The sequence below is a fragment of the Pantherophis guttatus genome, chromosome 1 (assembly GCF_059756535.1).
Source record: "Pantherophis guttatus breed Tessera chromosome 1, ASM5975653v1, whole genome shotgun sequence".
NCBI lineage: Eukaryota > Metazoa > Chordata > Lepidosauria > Squamata > Colubridae > Pantherophis > Pantherophis guttatus.
The window spans coordinates 76,909,014-76,930,425 of record NC_142063.1 but is presented as its reverse complement, the minus strand read 5'-3'; the positions used below and the strand labels follow the sequence as shown (position 1 = coordinate 76,930,425).

The window sequence follows — 21,412 nt, the reverse complement described above, 5'->3', positions numbered from 1 at the left end:
ATGGTAGCCCTAACACTTCTAGAATGTGGAGGAGGTACTTTAAATTAACTCCTGATTTACATGGTTTGTTCTTTCTGTCCCCCTCCCTCTTCTCTCTCTAGAACCCTCTGAAGTCAAGTAAGAAGAAAAAAAGGACTTCCTTCAAACGGAAATCCAGCAAGAAGGGACCTGAGGTCAGAGATTAAAACTGAGAAGTTGAAAGAATACAAAGAACAAAATGATGAGCGGGCAGTCCCAAAGAAACAATAGGATTAAAAAAATCCTAGGAAATTGGCTAATGTTTTTGTATGTTTGTGCATTAATTTGCTAGACCGAAGTGGGAAAAATGCCCCTTTTTTTAATACTGAAGTGTTGCATTCATTTTAGTTTACAAAATTGCCTCTTTGGTATTCCTGGGCCGTAAGTCCATCTAAGAGATTGTCTGGAAGCCCTTCAGGCAAGTGAGTAATGCAAAGAACTGCCTTCTGTTTTCTCCCAGCCAGACCCTAATAAAATATTTGCAGACTAGTAACTTTTCCTAAAGACTAAGGAAAAATAGTTCAACAGAACTGAAGCAAATTGGACAATGCCATTTAGCATAGAGGTGAATAATGTGTGGCTCTCCAGATATTGCTGGACTATCATCCCAGTAGCCTCTATCAGTGGCCATGCTGGGAGGAGACTTCTGAGAGCCATAGCAGAGTCCTGTTACCACCCCTTGTTATTATGATAAATATAAATATTAAAAGAGGACATATCCAGTGATGAAATTCAATTTTATTTCTACCGGTTCTGTGGGCTGGGCTTGGTGGACATGGCAGGGGAAGGATACTGCAAAATCTCCATTCCCACCCCACTCCAGGGGAAGGATACTGCAAAATCTCCATTCCCTCCCCACTCCTAGGGGAAGGATATTGCAAAATCTCCATTCCCACCCCACTCTGGGGCCAGCCAGAGGTGGTATTTGCAGGTTCTCCAAATTACTCAAAATTTCCGCTACCAGTTCTCCAGAACCTGTCAGAACCTGCTGGATTTCACCTTGGACATATCTTTCTCTAAATTTGCAGTAAAACTGCATTATCCTGCTTACAGATAGTGATAAAAAATAGTCATTCCTTATTAAATATGTATTAAAAACAACAAAGGAAGCTGATTAATAGTGTCTTGATTCCAAATGCTTTCATAGAAACGAGGATTACTTATAGTTATTGATTACAAAGGCTAGATGTTGTTCCCTCAGAACTTCAGAATACTGATTGCTAGAGAACGGGGGGGGGGGGGGTTATCACTGCACTTATGTTTTACTTATGGGCATCCTACAATGTCTAATTGACTAATTTAGACATAGAAAGCTGAACTGGGTAAGACCTATCTTATCCAGCAGAGCTGTTGTATTTCTTTAAATATTTTTAGCTCCGCTCAGATATAAAGGTCTATGGATATTTTGCTCTTTCACAGCAGATAATCCAAAAGGAGATTGTTTATTGCTTAGAAAAAAATGAGAATTGAAGCCCAAAAGGGAAGAAAAGCTAAAAACAGTTTTTCTGATGAAATGTAGATGCCTGACTGGCTTTACAGTAGTTAGATCTCCATCACTTCCATGATTTTTGTTCTTGTTTTTATAGACCTTGACATAAAAGGCAAGAAAGGTCTTCTTTTCTACAAAAATAAAACCCAATTATTGTTCATATTCCTAGTCAAACCTAGCACTTGCATTTGTTCCATTTTTTGGTTGTCAAAAAAGTACAAGGAATTTAGTGACTATAACATCATGCGGACAATGTAAATCCCATGGGAAAAACCTGATTTCTTCATTTGTCATTCTGTAATTCATCTTTTTTAGGAAGGAAGATGGAAACCTTTTGTTATCAAGCCCATCCCAGCACCTCTCATGAAGCCGCTGCTTGTGTTTGTGAACCCCAAGAGTGGTGGGAATCAGGTAAAATTACTTATCCAATATTATTTCTCAAATGCCATGGGCTCTCTGTTAGCCTTCTTCAGCATATTTTCTTCCATTCTTTTAGGGAACAAAGATATTCCAATCTTTTATGTGGTATCTCAACCCTCGGCAAGTTTTTGATCTCAGCCAGGGAGGTCCCAAAGAAGCGTGAGTAACAGTTAAGAGTCTGAACCTCACACAAGTACATTCTTCATTTCCAACTGACACAAACAGACCTGAAATCATTGGAAAAATATTTTTTATATTTGCCTTCTAAAATAGGCAGAGTGGCACTTTAGAATTAGAAGAGTGAATGATCTTAAAGAGTACTTGATGAGGTGACATTGTTGAACTTCTAAATGTAGATCTCAAGGCCATGCAGCTGAGATCCCCATACAAGTTATTTTCAACTGTTTAAATTGAGATTTTCATCCATTGTCATTCATGCTATCTCCTAGCTACTGAAGAGTGCCCAATAAAAGGGGAAATGCTGGTATAAAGGGGAGAAGAAGAAGTAACCAATCCTGTGGGTTACTTTTAGTTAAGCTAAAAGAGTTTCAATTCTCCCAGGGGAACAAACAAGCATTGTGGCTGAATTTTCAGTTGTCCAGGTTTTCCATTCTACAATATTGTAGGAATGAATTTGATCTCTTCAAGAGAATTTGGGAATGTATAGGCTTAGTCCAGTGAATAAGGAGGAAAACCCCTGAATCCCTTCTTCTTGAACCAAGCCTGTATTCCCTGTTATCATGAGGACCCAGATCGTTGGGGGCAATATGCTGGCTTTGTAAACCACTTAGGGAGGGCTGTAAAAGCACAGTGAAGTGGTATATAAGTCTAAGTGCTATTGCTATTGCTACATGGAAAGGAGGCTCATTTTTTCCTTTAGGTAAAGAGGAAGAGCTGCTTCATTATATAAAGGAGAAAGCGTAGAATTACTGCTTTCTGCTCCAATGAGAAAGACAGTCTGCAAAGGAACAGATAAAGAATAAATCATTCCTTATCATTGCTGCTGCCATGAAATCTATTATGTACAGGAAGAGACAAGGAACAATTGTTTCCTGTCATATCTTGCATGCACATGCCCTTGTGGAGAGAGGAGCAGGGTTGGTAAAAAAAAAATAATAAGGTAGACTTTTACCAGGGTCTCTGAAGACTAGAAGCAGCTATTCTATAAATTACATCTGGCTTTTGCACTGGAGCTTCCCCCTTGCCTGCTCTAGATGGTGCTCTGAAGTGGAGTACTAAGCACGGTACTGAAATAAGCTACTTCAATACATTTTCTACCCATGCCCCTTTCTGCTCCTTGGAAGAAGGAAAATCTTATTCCATTAAGCTAACAGCCAGAGAGAGAACATGCACAGTTCAAACCACAAACCTTTACTCCCTGTCACTTACTTTTCATTACTTGGGTATGCAGCTTCTTTCAGCTATGGAGACAAAGCTGAAGAATTATTCTAAAGATACATTTTTTAAAATTATTTTTTACTTGAACTAAACTGCATTTCTAAAAATAGCCTATGGAAATGTGTACTTCCCCCTGATATTTATTTTTTTAGGAGGATTGAGGTTCAATACATAAAAATAAGTGATGCTCACTCTGGGTTTTGTGCAGGTTGGAGTTGTATCGTAAAGTACACAACTTACGGATTCTGGCATGTGGAGGAGATGGTACAGTAAGTGGCTATGTCCCCTTTCCTGTGTGATAAGCTGTGATAAGGTAGATATCCATCAGTAGCAGAACTTGGGTCAGTATCCAGATAGTTCTGTTGCATTGAGTTACGTGTGAAGAATTGTCCACCAAATTTCTTAATACAGACATATGCATTCAGGACTACCTGTTCAAGGATACAGAGCTGTTTACATTTTACCTAAAGCACTAATGCAGCAATGTATTAGAGAAGGGCATTTCTATGAGCAATGTCTATATTACTGGTTGGTTTATATTAGTTCTTGGCCTACTACTTTTTTACCTCTAGAGCATATACTATTTCGATATGCTGTGGCCCTGCAGTCCTGTCTAAATTGTAGTCCTGTCTAAATTATAAACCAACAATTGTAACAAATACTGCTTTTAATTGATTTTGGTTAGTTGTTGGGTTAATTGGTAAATAGCAGAGCCCCTGAGAAAGCCTGCCATCTTTGGTAACTCTTCTTTTTATACTTACTGGGCTGGCTCCTGTGGATGTATATAAAAAATGCAATAAATAGCTGAAGCAACTGAGCAGATATAGGAAATTGCGGCCAAAATTCTGTCTGAATCTGTTATGTCTTTCCTGGCTGAGTAGGTGGGATGGATCCTGTCAATTTTGGACCAGTTACGCCTGAACCCTCCACCTCCTGTGGCCATTCTTCCTTTGGGGACAGGAAATGACCTAGCAAGAACACTGAACTGGGGCGGGGTAAGAATTTGCCAATTCATTACAAGTTTAGTATTTGTCTATATTCCAAGTCAGCACTGTGAACGGCGCTAAGTAGATTGAAGGGAAGTTATTTGTTTCCATTACCTTGTCTCAGTTCTCACAGAGAACATGTCAACCCACAGGGATATACTGATGAACCATTGTCAAAAATCCTGTCTCATGTAGAAGAGGGGGAAATTGTGCAACTTGATCGCTGGAATCTACAGGTAGACCCCAAACCTGAGGGAAATCCAGAAGAGAAGGATGAAACAGCCACAGATAAGGTGAGCCGCAGAGCTATCATCACTAAGTTAATAGTAATGTCATATCCAGATAGATCAGCTGCTCACTCTCACACCCGACATGTTGTACTTTATAATTTATTTCATAATGGTCAAGTATAATTAGATATGAGTTAAATATAATGAGAAATATTCTGTGACATCATAGAAAATATATCTTGCTCCCTAGCTAAGTTTAATGAATTGTGTAAGTGAGGCAACAGGAAGAAATAAATTCTAAAAATGGGTGGGAAAAGGATCAATAAACATAATCTAAATCCAATAAAATAGATAATATTCTCTAAAATCTGCCTTTGTGCATCTAATGTGCAATGATTACACTTAAGCAGAGTCGCTTACTGTCATAATTCATCACAAGTACAACAGAAGAATAGAATTTTCAGTTCTGTGTTCAGCTATAGGAAGGCTAACTGTCATTTCCTAGTTAGATCAGGTGTAAGCAGTCAAAATGATAACACATTTACCATGTATAAATTTTATTTGATGCTGCCTGTTTGTTTATTTATTCATTTATTTATCAAACTTGTTTGCCGCCCATTTCACCCTAGGCGGCTTACAGGGAATTACTGATGATACCCAAATCTTTTTCTGCGAAACAGTGTCAGGTAAATAATATATCTCCACTGAATAGCTGCTATAAACACAAATAGAGTAGATAAAGGATAATAAATTGAAACTGTTGTCAGAAAAAGTACAGAAATTCATTACGATGCAATCTGGTGTGCTTCTGGAACCAAATGTTTCTGGTTTTCAAGGTTGGGATAACAGATCGTAGCACCTTTTTATCAAAAAGAGAGTGAGGTTGTCCCTCACTCTCCCTGACTAAATTGAAAAGTCAGAAAGGCAGCATACTAGGAATGCTTTTGTTGAAATAAAGATCTCCATGTAATATAGAGCCTTAATAAAGTGGATTTCCAGATTTCACAGTCAGCAGCTGTACTTGCATCTAGGTATACAAAAGGACAACTTTCCTTCTGTTCCTGGGCTGAAGGTTTGATGTGAGAGAGAAGGGGCTGGAGTCACTGTGAATGCCCTGCCCTCTCCCCAGTTTAAACCTCCACCCATTCTTCTGAATCCTATTGTGAAAAACCGTACGTGTGTGAGAGGAGGAAATACTTTAAGCTATTGCCAGTTCTTCATTACTTTTGTTCCAATTTGGCCTTGCAAAGAACTTCCCATTCTCTGGAGTTTCAGATTCCAAACGCATCCTTAGAATTTGGGAAAAAAGGTAGGTTGGAGTAAAAAAACAAAACTATTCTCCTTTCGAAGCATGACTTAAACATGAATATGTGGGAATACCTACAAGAATTTCTTACCTACCTAAGAATTTCTTCTCATTGTTTAGAATTACTGTGATTTAAGAGCCTCAGAGTCTCAGCTAAAACAGCTTTTGTGAGAATCTCAGGAACACGTGATTTGGTATTACAAGTAGTCCTCGACTTATGACCACAATTGAGCCCAGAATTTCTGTTGCTAAGTGAAACATTTGTTAAGTGAATTTTGCCCCATTTTACAATCTTTCTTGCCATATTTGTTAAGTGAATCACTACAGTTGTTAAATTAGTAATCCAGTTGTTAAGTGAATCTGGCTTCCCCATTGACTTTGCTTGTCAGAAGGTCGCAAAAGATGATCTCAAGACCCCATGACACTGCAACCGTCATAAATATGAACCAGTTGTCAAGCATCTGAATGTAAATCACATGACCATGGGGATGCTGCACCGATCGTAAGTGTGAAAAATGGTCATAAGTCACTTTTTTCAGAACCATTGTAACTTCGAATGGCCACCAAACAAACTGTTGTAAATTGAGGACTATCTCTATATGGTATTCTCATAGAGAAGTTTCTGCATTCAGAATTTCATTTTCATGCAATCAATATCAGAAGAGACTTTAATAGATGAAGGAGGTGAGGATTTATATTCACGGTTCTAAACTGCTTTTTTTATTCCATACATATATCTGTATACCAACTAAAAAAACTCATTCTGTCTTTCAGTCCTGGGTTAACTGTTCTGTTTGTCTATTTCAGCTCCCTCTTGATGTCTTCAACAATTACTTCAGCCTTGGTTTTGATGCTCGAGTGACACTGGAATTCCATGAATCTCGAGGTAAATGTCAACATTTCTAATAACAGTCAAAGTTTATGCTTTGCAGATTATGTTAGCGTTGGGCTGATTGCTTGAGTAATGCATACAACTTTGACTATGGAGGAGCTAAAGTCAGAAAGGTTGTAATTTAATTTATAAGACCAGGGAGGGAGGGAGGGAAAAGAAAGTGATTAAGAATTGGAAGCAATGGGCTCAGAAAAATAATTAATGCCTTTCCAGGAGTAAAGATACATATTGTTTGTAAAGTTAGTGGGAGGGACTCGGCTTCCTGAGAACCAGTGACTCATAATAACAGATAACTAACTTCTTTCTCCAGAGGCCAAGCCAGAGAAATTTAACAGTCGATTTCGGAATAAAATGTTCTATGCTGGGGTGAGTTCATCAGGATGCATGCCCCAGTCTGCACTTTCTCTTGATATGTATTCCCCGCCCTCCACAAAATACTTATTATTGATAGCAACCTTTCCCAAGTTGGCATCTTCCAGATGTGTTGGAATCTCATTTCCCTAGAAATACCAGGAGTCCCACTCTTCATACATGTGAAGGCATTCTGAGTTGGGAAAAGGTACTATTGGTTTCCTTTGGAATGGATGTAGGAAAAAAATACTTAATCTATATTGGAAAATCTGTGTTGGTACAACTTGATTGACATTACCAGAATTTGAGTATAAGAGAAAGTGGGACACATTGTGCAGTGTAGCTCAGTACTAGCTTCAGCCAGGGAGGGAGGATAGTGGGATGGGACTTGATTATGCCCTTAGAAATTTACCCAAATCATGTATAATAGGGACTAGGTACCATCTGTGAAGTAGACAACAGAATGAAAGATGGTAGTGTTGGATAATTGAATGTGCAACATTCCTACTTAAACAGATATCCTACCCTGCCATTTTCACTGAGATATAAAATGAGGTAATTTGCTGAAATTTGCCCTCTCAATCTTCCCTTTCTGTTCAGAACCAGGTAGGCAACTCTGTGAACTGTTTCCATTTTTCTTCTATTTGTAGACAGCATTCTCTGATTTTCTCATGGGGAGCTCTAAAGACTTAGCGAAACACATCAAAGTAGTGGTGAGTATTATTTATTTTTTTATTTTATTTTATTAAATTTGTATACCGCCCTTCTCCTGCTGGACTCAGGGCGGTGCACAGCCAAAATAAAAAACATCCCAATACAAAATTTAAAATTTGTTAAAAGAATTACACATTTTGGCCCAAAATTTAAAACATCCCAACTAAAACCCATAGACAATTAAAATCTAACATCTTAGAAAGGGGGGGGGGGTTATGCCAGCCCTGCTTGGTGGAAAAGAAAAGTTTTTAGGGCACGGCGAAAAGCCCAGAGATCTGGTATCATGCGTATCTTCGGGGGCAAGTCGTTCCAGAGGGCAGGTGCTGCCACAGAGTATATTGCGTTACGGATGGGTTATTTCCGTTTATTGGAAAAACAAGGTTATTGGCTTGAATAATAAGTGTGGTCTGATGATGAAGTTGGCTATTATAGAAAATATTGGGAGAATAAATTATTCCCAGGCCAAGTCTCAGACAAGAAAAATTTGGCTGTCCCATAAAGCGGATAGGATTTGGCTTGTTGCTTCTTGTCTTTGATACTAACATTCTCTTTTTTTAAAAAAAAAACACAACAACAACAACAACAACAGTGTGATGGAACAGATCTGACTCCCAAGATCCAAGATCTTAAGCCTCAATGCCTCGTCTTCCTAAACATTCCAAGGTGGGCTGTTACATTCACTGCCAAAAAAAAAAAAAAAAAGTCGTTGCTTTTATGCTGCATTCCCAATTTTCTAAACCCTTCCCTGTGTTTTCAGTTGTAGCAGTTCATTTTTCTCCCTTCCTCCTCTACATAGGTACTGTGCAGGCACTATGCCTTGGGGCAACCCTGGAGAGCATCATGACTTTGAACCCCAGCGCCATGATGACGGCTGCCTTGAGGTCATTGCCTTCACCATGACCTCGCTGGTGAGTAAACCCAGCTATTCTGACTTCTATCCTATCCTATCCTATCCTATCCTATCCTATCCTATCCTATCCTATCCTATTTTCACTCCCGTCTGCCTAAGGAGCCATATTGTTGAAGTGCATTCATTAATAAATTTCCTTTGTACTCTTTGGGAGCATCAAAGCATTACTGACAGGCACAATAGAAATTTATTGTATTGTACATTTCAGATTGCACCCAGAATAGCTGAGATGAATTAAGTAATCACAAAATATAATTAATAGGTAAGAGCAGTATCAACCCTTTATTTGTTGAGCAGACAACATTCTGCTTAGGAGTAAACAATGGAACATTTGGCTTCTGCAATTGTTGATTTGGGACCTATTTCTATGGGGCATAAAAGGTTGTAACTTTTTGTCCCTTGCTGTATTCCAGACCTGAACTGGGCCTTCATCACTTTCATTTTGAGTGGCTAAAACAGGTTCCATTCATTTCAACTGTACTTCATTTTGCAGTGGAAATTGTCAGGACTGCCCAGACCAAATTAGATCCATATGTATGGAATCCACTTAGATTAAAGCTCAATCGGTATTAACCACATGTGCTAGCAATTTATGTGTGAAGATGTGCCATTGCATTTGTGCAAAATATGAATGCTAGGACTTAATTTGTATCAAAATTCAGCAAAGATCAAAGGGTTAAAGCCTAATAAAGGTCCTGATAAGGATGTAAAACACCTTGATAGTTAGATCCTAAGTGTATGAGTTTGCAAATGGTATGTCGGGGGATGTAAGGCTAAGAAATGCTCCTAAGACTTTTGAGCATCACTGTTACAGTATATTACAACTCCATATCAGAGGTGGGTTTCAGCAGGTTCTGACTAGTTCTGGAGAACCAGTAGCGGAAATTTTGAGTAGTTTGGAGAACCGGTAGTAAAAATTCTGACTAGCCCCGCCCCCATCTATTATCTGCCTCTTGAGTCCCAGCTGATCGGGAGGAAATGAGGATTTTGCAGTAACCTTCCTCTGGATTGGAGAGGGAATGGAGATTTTACAGTATCCTTCCCCTCCCATGCCCACCAAGCCACGCCCACCAAGCCATGTGACGCCCACCAAGCCACACCCACAGAACCGGTAGTAAAAAAATTTGAAACCCACCACTGCTCCATATACCATTGGGAGTCAGCTGCAGCAATTTGGATCATGGGGTGGAAACTGCAGGCAAGCCAAGCCCTCTGAGAAGCTTTCAGAGAAACTTTCTGATGGAGTGAGCTAAGCCCCAATAAATTATTGCCTCAAAGCAGGTGATTTGTTATGTCCAAAAGAGCAAGGGGATTAGGTTACATGTCATTTTACATTCTTTTCCAAGGAATGTAAAACTCTATGTATAACTCTATGACAAATTTCATGTCTCCTGCATTACATTTTATGGAAGAGTATCTCAGGCCACAGATTGGACCATGCTACTCTCTCTATGCATATACAAGGGTTCTTCAGAATAGTTTGAACTGAAACCCATTTTGAGACCCAGCTGTAGTTTATATGTTACCTATTAGCAAGAAGTATATATAATCCATTTATTTCACCTTCTTCTTTATTCTCTAGGCAGCACTGCAAGTGGGTGGCCATGGAGAGCGGCTGCACCAGTGCCGGGAGGTGGTACTTACCACATCCAAAGCCATCCCCATGCAGGTGGATGGGGAACCTTGTAAACTGGGAGCTTCCTGCATACACATTTCACTGCGCAACCAAGCAAATATGGTGCAGAAGACCAAGAGGAGAAACTCCATGCCTCTATTGAATGAGTATGTACCATAGGGAGGATCTCCAAAGCTTTGGTACAAGCGAGAAAGAAGTTCACAGTATTCAGCTTTGCTACAGTTTCTGTTGGATTTCGATCATATCCCAAACTCTAAGGCTCAATGTCAAGGAAGGTTCTAAAGCTATAAGACAGTTTTATAGCTCTCTGAAATTTTAGCCAATTATTTTAAATTTAATTTTGAGTATTCATTTTTTTTTATTTTATTTATTTATAAAACAACATAATATGACAAACACAAAACATATATTCCCTTTTTACAACAGTTTCGTAATGGTAATCTTCTATTGTTTACATTTCCCCCTAATTCTCTTTATAATATATATATCCTTCCTAACCCATTATCCCTTAGTACTCTGTAACTTCCTTCACACATAATATTAATTTTATACATTATCCTACAAACATTTTCCATTTGAAATTTTTTCCCAATCATTTTTGTCCACTATTCCTAATGTCCAGCCAGTTGTACCATTTGTTCCATACTGCATACTATTCTGTATCTTCCTTTTCTTTAATTTCCTTTGTTAATTTGTCCATCTCAGCACAATCTAAAAAATTACTTTATTTTAAATAAGTTCTTATGGCAAGTTGGAAAACATTATTAGGTGAAGGCTGTATAAGGCGTTATGAAATCAAAGAGAATTATATTCAGTAACTATTCTCTACTTCAATTCAATTCAAACCTTTATTGTCAGAGTATAACATGTGATACCTTTCATTCCCCTGCTCCCCATTTGAAATTACAGTAATAGATTGTCAATATTACTCTTCCTATTTAGCCTTATCCCAGTAGATACAAATGTACCCAGCTCTATTGCCTATCTGCAATAGATAGGCAGTAGAGATTATCTTGTCCAGGTGAGTTTTTCTTCAGTAGCTATCGAACATTTCTCTCGGGGTGGAACTACATGTGCAACATGCAGCTGTTGAGCATTCTTGTTCACAACTAAGAGAAGTTTGTTAGAAACATGACACATTGTTAGAAACGTGCTATTGTTAGAAAATATCGCCTGTCACCTTCTCAATCAGTAGCATCTCCTCCTTTTTTTGCACACAATAGTGTTATCCTCCCTAATTTTTCAAACATACATGCTTCCTTTTTTTCAGTCAACAACCAGTTCCAGAACGGTTAAGAATCCGTGTAAGCCGAATTGGCATGCATGACTATGAGGCACTTCATTATGACAAGGAGAAACTCAAAGAAGCTTGTAAGTAATTGGGGGATTTGTTTAAATAGAAAGGCCAAGCACCCTACAGGAAATCTGGAATCTGCAGCTATTTATTTATTATTGTACCCACTTTCTCTCAATATCTGGCAAGTGACTCATGTTAAAATAAGACCTCTTTTGGCCTTTGTGATACATTGTAATACTGAATAAGATAAATATTAAAAAGGCCTTGCATCAGAATGTGAGGAATGGCACACTTTTAGAAAAAGCGTTTAGTCCACAGTGTAAATCCGTGAAAATTTTCCCACATAGAGAAGTTTTTTCCCCTCAGAAGTGCTGATGAGCTAGCAATTTCTCAGGGGTTTATAAACCAAAGTAAAATACTTGGCATACTGAGCAATCATAACAAATATGGTTAGCAGGCAAAAGTAATTGCATTTTTTTTTTATTTTACAGCCGTGCCTTTAGGAATTATCGTGGTTCCAGGAGACAGTGATTTGGAATTATGCCGGACCCACATTGAAAGGCTTCAAGAGGTAAGTTGCCAGAAAAACTATTTTAAGAAAAAAGTTCAATTTTGCTGCACTTATGACTTGTCAGACAGCATACCTCAGTCATATACTTACTTCAGTAGTTATCTGTACTTTTATAATGATACTGATTTTCTTGTTTTGAAGTTAAAAGCAAAAAATAGATAAGGAGATATTCTTGTTGCCAGTTTGCTGCACATAGAGGAAAAAGGAAGAGCCTTATTTTTGTTTAAATTCAGAATTCTTCCTCTCACGCTCTGCAAAGAATTCAGACTGAGCTGTAAAAATACCATTTGTATAAAGGAAATATGTGAACAAAACAAATCGAGATGAGGTCACTGATTTCTGGGAGAGGCATGGCAAACTGAAAATACCTTTGGAATAACAGAGCTGAACACCATGATAGAAATCAAAGAACCATTGAAAGGCTTCATAAGGGTAGTAGACCAGTTTTTCAGAACCTCCCCAGACAAGGAGAAGACAAGAGATCACTCACATGTGTTCCAGATGGCAGCTCCTTACAAGGAGACCACAGAACAGCATTTTTTTTTTAAATTAAAGGGAAAATACAAATAACAACCAAGATAAATACCTGGAAAATGTTTTCTTACTGGATCTACAAAATAAGTTTGTTAAATCCTTGAAGAAGTCTGTGCAATGGAATAAAGAATTAGAAAGAGAAATAGAATCCTTTGAATGAATTCAAGAATAAGACTGTTAGAATTAAATGGGGGGATTTAAAGTTGGTGTATTTGTTCAAAGTTAAAATAAGACATTTATTTGCAAAATTCTGGCAACCCTTTAAAGACTTTTTGCCATCACCAACATTGAAAAATTGATATTTATATGCATTTGCTTATAAGTAAGAGATGAGATATGGGATGAAGAGATAAGTACCTGTAACCTTATAGGGGGGTTAAGATGTCTATATTGTAGTAAAGGTTGGAAGTCACTTCTTTGTATTTTTCTTCTCCTTATTTTTTCCTTGTACTTTTCATTCTTTGTTATTATTTTCTTCCTTTAAGCTTAGTTTGTATTAGTTTTAACTATCGTGATCAAAATCCTTAATAAGAATTATATGTAAAAGAAAGAAAGCAATCCAGCTAGGGCATGCAGCATAATAATTTAATCCATCTGAACTACCCAAAGAACTTAATTGATAGGAGATATGTAAATATCCATTATCAATAAAGAGATAATCTAGAGATAATCTAGATTATAGTCCTATTATAATCTAGAGAGCTAACTACTCAAGAGGATGGATAGGGGAAAATAAGTATATTTATTCTTATATCATTTAATATCCTCAAAAAAACATTCCAAATGAAGTTGTAATCCTACTTGAGTCAAATGCTTTCCACAATGAGTAAATTCTCAACTCTAGAGAGAACTTCAGTTGGGAGAGATTTCAGAATGTTAATTTGTCTTCCTTTTTCTGCCCTAATCTACAAAACCCATCATAGACCTGCCTTTATGTCTAAGAGAAGTTTGAATTTAAAATCAGAAAATTTTTATAAGCAATATTCCAAATTCTCTTTCAACAGAATCATTCTGCTGTTTTCCTCTTTTAGTTTACAGCTTGAATGTATGGTAGAGCCTCCCTTTCTAGAAAGAGCAGCTTTCTCTTACTTGGTGGCTTCAAGTAATTTTCCTATCCACCTCAACTAATTGCCATTCATCTGGGACACTGGAAGGTTGTTCTTGAAACTAGATTTACAGAAAAACATAAAATAAAATGGCTATTTGTTTATTTCTAACCCCTTTCCTTTCTGCTCTCTCTTTCTTACATTCTGGATTCATTCTTTGTCTAGTACTTGAATATCAACCAGATAATGAAGAATGCAGATGTTTAGGCTAGCAGAGTCCTGAAACCTTAGATCTCTCAGTTTCTTCAGATAGTTGGGACTATTATAGAAAGGAAGAGTTATGAAATTGGTTCATTTAGTGGCAACATATGATAGAGGCTGATAGTGTAGTCCTTGAATTACTGGGATGGTATTTTTGAGCACTTTGAGTTCTACTGTCAGTTCCTGTCTTCAAAGTCTCCTTATGATTTGAGGCAGTCGATCCACAGAGGTTCATCATAGGTATGACATACACCTGCAAATCTCAGTGAGAGTCTATGGGGAGGGGGGATTTGGGGGGTGCCGTCAACATTTCAGAAGTGTTTTGTCATTGCCTCCTTCCTAAGGCTGAGAGGGTGTGACTGGTTCAAAGTCACCCAGCTGGTTTTGTGCCTAAGATGGGACTAGAACTCAAAAGTCTCCCAGTTTCTAATTTGGTACCTTAACCACTACACAAAACTGGATCTCTAATGAAGTTCTTCATTACTGTCATGGTAACTCAGCTCCTTCCCTCTCCACAGGACTTCCCTTCTTGCACTTCCACTATTCAGAATCTATTTCCTCAGGTGTGTATCTTTTTCTTTCTTCTTATCTGTGAGTCCTTTTTTTCCTTCTGTTGCTTCCATAATGTGTGATTAGCTTGCATCAGTACCTGTTCAGTGATATTTGGGGCAAGTTTGTTGAGCTGTACAACTTTATGCTCTATTATGTATGCTAGTACTATTTGTTAACATGCATGCACTGAGTCTACCTGGGTTAGATAGATAAGACAAAGAAAACAGAAGAGACAGTAAACCTAGATGAAATAGGAACACAGGGCAATTGATTTTTTTATTGTTCATTTATTTTGACCCAGGAGGGAGATGGAGCCAAACCAAAGACATTGTCATGCCAGAAGCTCTCCCCCAAATGGTGCTTCCTAGACTGTGAGTATATATGTCTGTGGTTATTTCAGTGTCCGTAAACTTTAGAATCAATATGTGGGAACTGTTGCATCAAAGATTTCCCATGTTACCATCTTGGGAAAGTCTTGCCGCTAACACTGGTGCTGTGGTAGAAAATGTTTCTATAATAGGATTTTATTTTCTTTCACATGGAAATTATAATAGCATTCTGCTGCACCTTTGGAAATTTCTTTTGTTCTTCATTGCCTTTCCTGTCCTTTTTTTTTTTTTTTTTTTTTTTTGCTATTCTTGAATACACACAAGATAAAAGGACCTCTTTAGAATTTAATGCAGGGATCACTGAAACATTTGAGTTGGAGGGGGGCATGTTAGTTATTGAGTGCCTGGGATGATTTAATTTTTGATTCTTGCAGGAGTATTAAGTGCAATACTCCTGCAAGAATCAAAAATAAATCATCCGAGGCAAACAGCTGACTGTCCTCTGCTGGAACTGAATTTTTAAAGGGGAGCCTTTCTGATTTTTTTTTAACCTGATAACTCAATCTTTCTTACTGTAACTTAAATTTCTCATTCCATGTCCTAAACTCTGGCAGGAGAGAAAGCTGGTTTTTACTTCCATGTGATGTCCTATCATATATCCCTCCATTGTCTGGTTTTAAGGTTAAATCTAACCACATTTTCAATCTGTTTCTTGTCTTCTGATCATCTTTATCATCCTCTCTGAATAATTATGTCCCATGACTTGGGTATTAATTTCTGTTTGATCAGCTTAAAACTGCCTTGGTTATTTTTTTGCAGAAACATCACCATGCTGACTCTTCTTTGGTTTGCAGCAGAATACTATTCCAAATTCTTTTGCATGAGTAGAAAACAAAAGTACAATTACAGTATACTCATAGTGCTTTTTATAGTTTTAAGCAAGTAATGTTTCACTTTTCTCTGCTAAATTCAATTTAGCCTCTTTCACTAGCAAGAGATTATAGATTTTATTTATGTCTTTTTATGGTATTAGGTATCCTGCCTAATTTTGTTTCTCCTTCTAAGCCCTTCCCATGCTGGTGGAGGAATAAGTGTAGTTAAATTTAACATTTGTTTTTAGTGATAACATAGCTCCTACATTTGGACTATGCAATAATCCATAGTGGTGACAAGAACATACAGCAAACTTTATCTCTGAAACAATCAAGTGATTTTTGCAGTTCAGATATGGTAGCCCTGAATTTGGTTTAATCGATTAGAGAGCAACATGAAACATGAACAGGTGCTTAATAGATATTCTGGGTCCACTCACCCTTTCCCCACCTCTCTTTCCCTCCAATGGACAGTAAAGTAGCACCATCAAAGCAGGAGGCAGCTTCAAAATCTCTTTATAAGTATTCTGTAAAATACTTAGATATCTACAAACATAAAATAATCAACCGTGTTTCCCTGAAAATAAGACCGGATCTTATATTAATTTTTGCTCCAAAAGACGCATTAGGGCTTATTTTCTGTTTAGGTCTAATTTGCGGGGAAATACGGTACTAAATGCACCCATCTGGCTGACAGTCTTATTTATTTGGGGTTTATTTGGGGGGTAGGGTTTATATTACGAGCATCCTGAAAAATCATGCTAGGACTTATTTTCCGATTGGGTCTTATTTTCAGGGAAACAGGGTACTATTATGTTTGGCCCTGTAAGTTTTCTAGCTCATTGCTGTCATTAGACAGAAGCCATAATTCACTGTACTCTGTCATTGCAATTCACTTAAATCATTTGAGTTCTAGATCACTAGGTTGGAATAAAGCCATTCATTTAAACTCCAAGTTAGGGAAAGGCAATAGAACCTGTGCTTTGTTTGTAGAATGTCCTTGGTTCAGTTCTTGACATCTCTAGATTAGAGAGAGCACACTTATGCCTGAACAAAAGAATTAATAGCAGTCATTATACAACAGTGTTATTTACAATATAAATATTGGGGTCCATTTAGATGGATTAAGAGCATATATAAGAAGGCTTTTTGTGTTTCAGAAAAATAGAACCTTGACTTCAAGGAAATGTCTTGAACAAGCTTCACTTTTATCCAATTACAGAACCTTTTTGACTTATCCAAAATTTTAGGGTGGAGTTTATACCATTGGCATCGGTTGCCATTTGTCCCTGTTGGACGGAATGATGATGCCTGAATTAGATTTTCTCCTTGGCCAGCAGATGGCTCTACAGGAAAAGGTTGAGGAAGATAAAGCAGTCTCACCACAATTTATCTAAGGATTCCCAGAAACAGTGAATACCAATGAATATGCTGCATTGAAATTTACCTTTTGTGCATCAAATTCAATTATAGCTTTTTGGGGGGCGGGGGGAGTAACAAGAGAAGGCAAAGTAATAACAATTGTTTTCATTATTTTTTTTCCCCCTTGCTGGGCCTGTGACCCAACCAGCTGTGTTTTGCAAAAATTCCCAAGTGCTCCGCAGGGCAGCAGAAACTTGTTTACAAACACAGTTTTGTTCCAACTTCTTTCCCAGCTGCAATTTGCCCCCTACCTGAAGGCCTTCCTAAAGCTTTCAGCTGCACTTTTCACTTTTAGTAGCACGCTTCAGCTCTTTTTAAGGTTTTAGTTTAAGCAAGACTCTGAGACTCTCCCACAGGCTCAGACAATAGGAGCTTTTGTCCCCCTGTAGCAAAGCCGGAATAAGTTCCCAAACACACAGGGAGCAGCTTGCATGGTCTTTGGAGTCTGTTGATGCAGCAGGTCCCTCTGGGCCTCCCTTCAGTAAGGTTATAGTAGGCAATTGAACAAAGCTCTTAAGAGATCTAATAGATGTGGACAACATGAGAGAGTCAGTGAGATTTAACCAGGATAGATAGTGGGGAGTGCAGAAAGTAAAAACGGACAGGCCACAATCAAGACTGAGTAGGACACTGGGAGAGATTCATGTCACTGCAGGTTCTTTTCTTTTTTAAAAAGTGTTTTTATTGTACATTTTCCTTTATAATACATACATCACATTTTCAGTTGTACAACAACAATCCATCTCATTCCGTCTTTCCTTCTTCTTCCCTCCCTTCCCTTCTCCCCTCCGCTTCCTTCTCCTTTCCTCTTTCCTTTTCCTCTCCCCTCTCTACTTCCCCCTCCTCCCTTTTCCTCTCCTCTCTCCTCTTCTCCACTTCCCTTTCTCCTACTCCTCTCCTTTCTCTCTTTTTCTCTCCTCTCTTTTTATATAATGCTGGTAGATTGAACTTTATTCTGTATTCTTCCTTCTAATCAAGGTGTGTAAGAGAGAAAGAAAGAGTAATTCATTTCGCTGACTTCATCTGCTTTCCTCCTGATTCCATTTATTTGTTTGTGTGTTTTTCATACTTCTTAACTGCCCATCTCCCTCCCATCCCTTTTCTCTGGGTTTTTAAAATCTTTTCTCTATTTCTACTCCCTCAAGGAACTGTAGGATACTAATGTCCTATCGGTGTCAGTAGCTCAGTTATTAGCCTCTTGTTCACTGCAATCCATCCCTTATTCACAAGGAGTAGAGAAAATAGTTCTCCCAAATGTACATCATTGTGTAATCTTGTTCCCAAATAAAGAAATGAAATCTCCAACCCTGATGCGCAACATACAGGCACATGGACACATTTGATTATGGGATCCCAGTGAGAAAAGGCCATCTCTTTTGTGCCCCTATATTAGGATCCTGTTCCCAGATATTGTTGCTGCAGATTGTTTTCTCTTTTTCTGCCAGTTTCCCAGCAGCATGTTCCAAATAGAGGAAAATGTGTCAATGGAAAAAAAAGCTGGAGTGGTATTCAGGGGCAACACAGGCTCATTAAAATGGTTGAATTACTGGCCTTCATCAACAGCTCTGCGACTGTAAATCTCTCCCCGGGACAGGATAAACGAGTCTCTTTCACTCTTCTAATCTGCTCTGGCTTGTGTCGTGAGCTCCCCTCCCTTCCCCATCACTTCTGCTCTATTCCCAAAGAGAATTCCCCAGTCTTTCTAGGGTCCAGCCATAGCAACCTCCCCTTGTCCACAGAATTCTGAAAATCCAAAAGTGGTAAGGAAAGATCTTTAAGTCCACAAAATTTAGTCACTTGGGCTATAATTCCCTAGCTGAACGCTCTCTTATGCCTGGAGCCTTGGTACAGAGCTATGTGTGCAAGACAAGAGGATTAGTGATTCTGATCTGTTGGGTGTCAGCACTTCCTCAGGGGTGAAATTCACTTACCTTCCCTACCGCTTCGCAAATGTACAGAGGCTTAAAATCGTAGCAAAAAAGCTATGTCATGATGACCGCACAGATGGGCGGAGTCTCCCGCAGCTGCCGCTACCGGTTTGCCCAAGCCGAATAGAACCGGGTGAATTTCATCCCTGCTTCCCCTCGACTTCCATACAGCTCAGCCACTTCCTTCTGGTCTTTGGATGCATTGGAAGTTCAATATATCAGAAGGCCCCAAACTGGGAAACTGGATACCTCTATATTTTCTTTATAACCCAGCCATGCCTTTTGAGTAGCAGACAGCAAATTCCCCTGTTATTGGAAGGCAGAAGAGAAGCTTTCTAACATGTCCCAGAAGCATTGTCAGAAAAGGAATTGTCTTAGTATCATGGCTTGTATCCTATCTACTTGCTAATCTACCTTAGCCTTTGGGAATAGATGAAATGAGTCAGGAATCTTCTGGAAAAGAATTGGAAAATCATAGACTTTTTAAATTAGACTGCAGCAAATTATTTACCTAGTTGCAGTCATATTCCGAAAGCCTATACAAAAAAGCACAAAATGCTTGCCTGAGTTCCCTTACATCATCCTAACTGGGGGTGGGGGAAGGGGTGAAATCCAGCAGGTTCTGACAGATTCTGGAGAACTAGTAGCAGAAATTTTGAGCAGTTCGGACAACTGGCATATTCCACCTCTGGCTGGCTCCAGAGTGGGGTGGGAATGGAGATTTTGCAGAATCCTTCCCCTGCCACGCCCACAGAACCTGTAGTAAAAAAAATTGGATTTCACCACTGGGTGGGGGGTATGCATCCACTGATCTTGATGGAGAATAACATGGTATGATAAAGCATTTAGGAGCAGCCTGTTCTTGCTTTATTCCTCATGGAAATTTTTATGTCACTTAAGCTGTCAAAGATGGGAGTACCTCCTGCTAACATGAATCCCTGGCACTTGATGGATTTTATTTAATTTTAATTATTCTTTCATTGATTAGCAGATAGTGACGTTAATAACCTATCAGTTTAAATGTCAAGATATGAAAGTGAGTTTTAACAATATATTCAGCGTGACACGCACATGTGTCACACCGAGTATATTTTTAAATTAATGAGAGAGATTTTGTCAAAACTCACTGTATTCGGCATACGCAAACATGCATCAAGGAAAAAGAAAGCACATTTTAATGAAGCTGGTTTTTTTATTTGTACTCAAGCATGACTAAAAATAAAAGAATGATTTAATCTGTTTACCTTAATGCATTAAATAATGTTTTATCAAAGTGACTAACATTGCCAAGGCTATATGTCAGGCTTATTGTGTTCAGCATTTAATTATGGAATACAGCCTTCGGCTCAGAATTCAACATCTTCCAATTGTCTCTTTGGAAAGGCAAATTCCAGGGCTTGCAGCTATGCAGGTATATCTGGAAATAGGTAGACAATGTCAGTTAAATTATTGAGAAAATGAATGAAATCACTGAATAGCTTGCTGGGATTCTGTATAAATACCAAGTAACTTATGTATTTCTTTTACAGCAACCACAGCAGATCGTTTTTATAGAATAGACCGTGCCCAGGTGAGCTTTACTTTGTTGTTCAAAGACAGTGGACAATGAGCTTCTCCAATAAATAAAAAAATAAAAAGTATATTTTCATGCATTTTATGGAATAACATATGATTTTTGGCATACATCTTCGTTTTTATTTGTTTTTAAAATATTCAGTACTACAGGACTAACTGAATGAATTCTTTTTCAGAAAGTTATTATCTGCAGCTAGATGTTTTTCTGTTTTTTTTTTATGTATTTATATAGAAAGAAACAATTGCAGTGGTTTGCTGCATATTATCGAATGATATTGATTGAGGTCCTCACTAATTAATAATGGTAGAAAAATTAATTCTGTCCCTAAAATAATTTATGTGTATATTTCCAGGAACATCTTAATTATGTAACAGAGATCTCCCAGGATGAGTTGTTTGTGTTAGACCCAGAACTGGTGCGCACTCAAACAGTGGGCACATCTGCCATGCCTGATCTTGTTGATGTTCCCTCAACACCTACAAAGCAACACCTTCCTCTCCCAATTTCACCACCATCTACACCAGTCTCCAGGTGAGGCTGTCTGCTTGGGGACTAGAGGTAAGAAAGACCAGGCTAGATTAAGGGAAGGACCCCAAGGAAAAATAGCTTAAGGTTTTATACAAAATGGGGAATGAATCTTTGAATTGGGATAGGAGGATTTATTTGTCAGCTCC

General features: G+C 38.3%; 1 protein-coding gene across 20 annotated transcripts in view; it reads left to right on the top strand.

Annotated features, from left to right (window-relative positions):
* The window catches only part of DGKZ (diacylglycerol kinase zeta), a 159,819-nt gene that overhangs the window by 123,454 nt on the left and 14,953 nt on the right, over positions 1-21,412 (top strand). For 11 of the 20 annotated variants that reach the window (XM_034417452.3, XM_034417455.3, XM_034417454.3 and 8 more), the window contains 18 exons: positions 102-173; positions 1,823-1,918; positions 2,004-2,086; positions 3,534-3,594; positions 4,207-4,320; positions 4,464-4,604; positions 6,655-6,733; positions 7,050-7,105; positions 7,741-7,803; positions 8,394-8,467; positions 8,601-8,712; positions 10,297-10,496; positions 11,621-11,721; positions 12,139-12,218; positions 14,578-14,622; positions 14,913-14,982; positions 20,692-20,732; positions 21,091-21,269. In XM_034417452.3, the coding sequence (XP_034273343.1) occupies positions 102-173; positions 1,823-1,918; positions 2,004-2,086; positions 3,534-3,594; positions 4,207-4,320; positions 4,464-4,604; positions 6,655-6,733; positions 7,050-7,105; positions 7,741-7,803; positions 8,394-8,467; positions 8,601-8,712; positions 10,297-10,496; positions 11,621-11,721; positions 12,139-12,218; positions 14,578-14,622; positions 14,913-14,982; positions 20,692-20,732; positions 21,091-21,269 (1,667 nt within the window). Of the gene's footprint in view, positions 1-101; positions 174-1,822; positions 1,919-2,003; positions 2,087-3,533; positions 3,595-4,206; positions 4,321-4,463; positions 4,605-6,654; positions 6,734-7,049; positions 7,106-7,740; positions 7,804-8,393; positions 8,468-8,600; positions 8,713-10,296; positions 10,497-11,620; positions 11,722-12,138; positions 12,219-14,577; positions 14,623-14,912; positions 14,983-20,691; positions 20,733-21,090; positions 21,297-21,412 lie in introns of all 20 variants that reach the window. The other 9 variants (XM_087876537.1, XM_087876553.1, XM_087876544.1 and 6 more) reach the window with 3 other exon arrangements.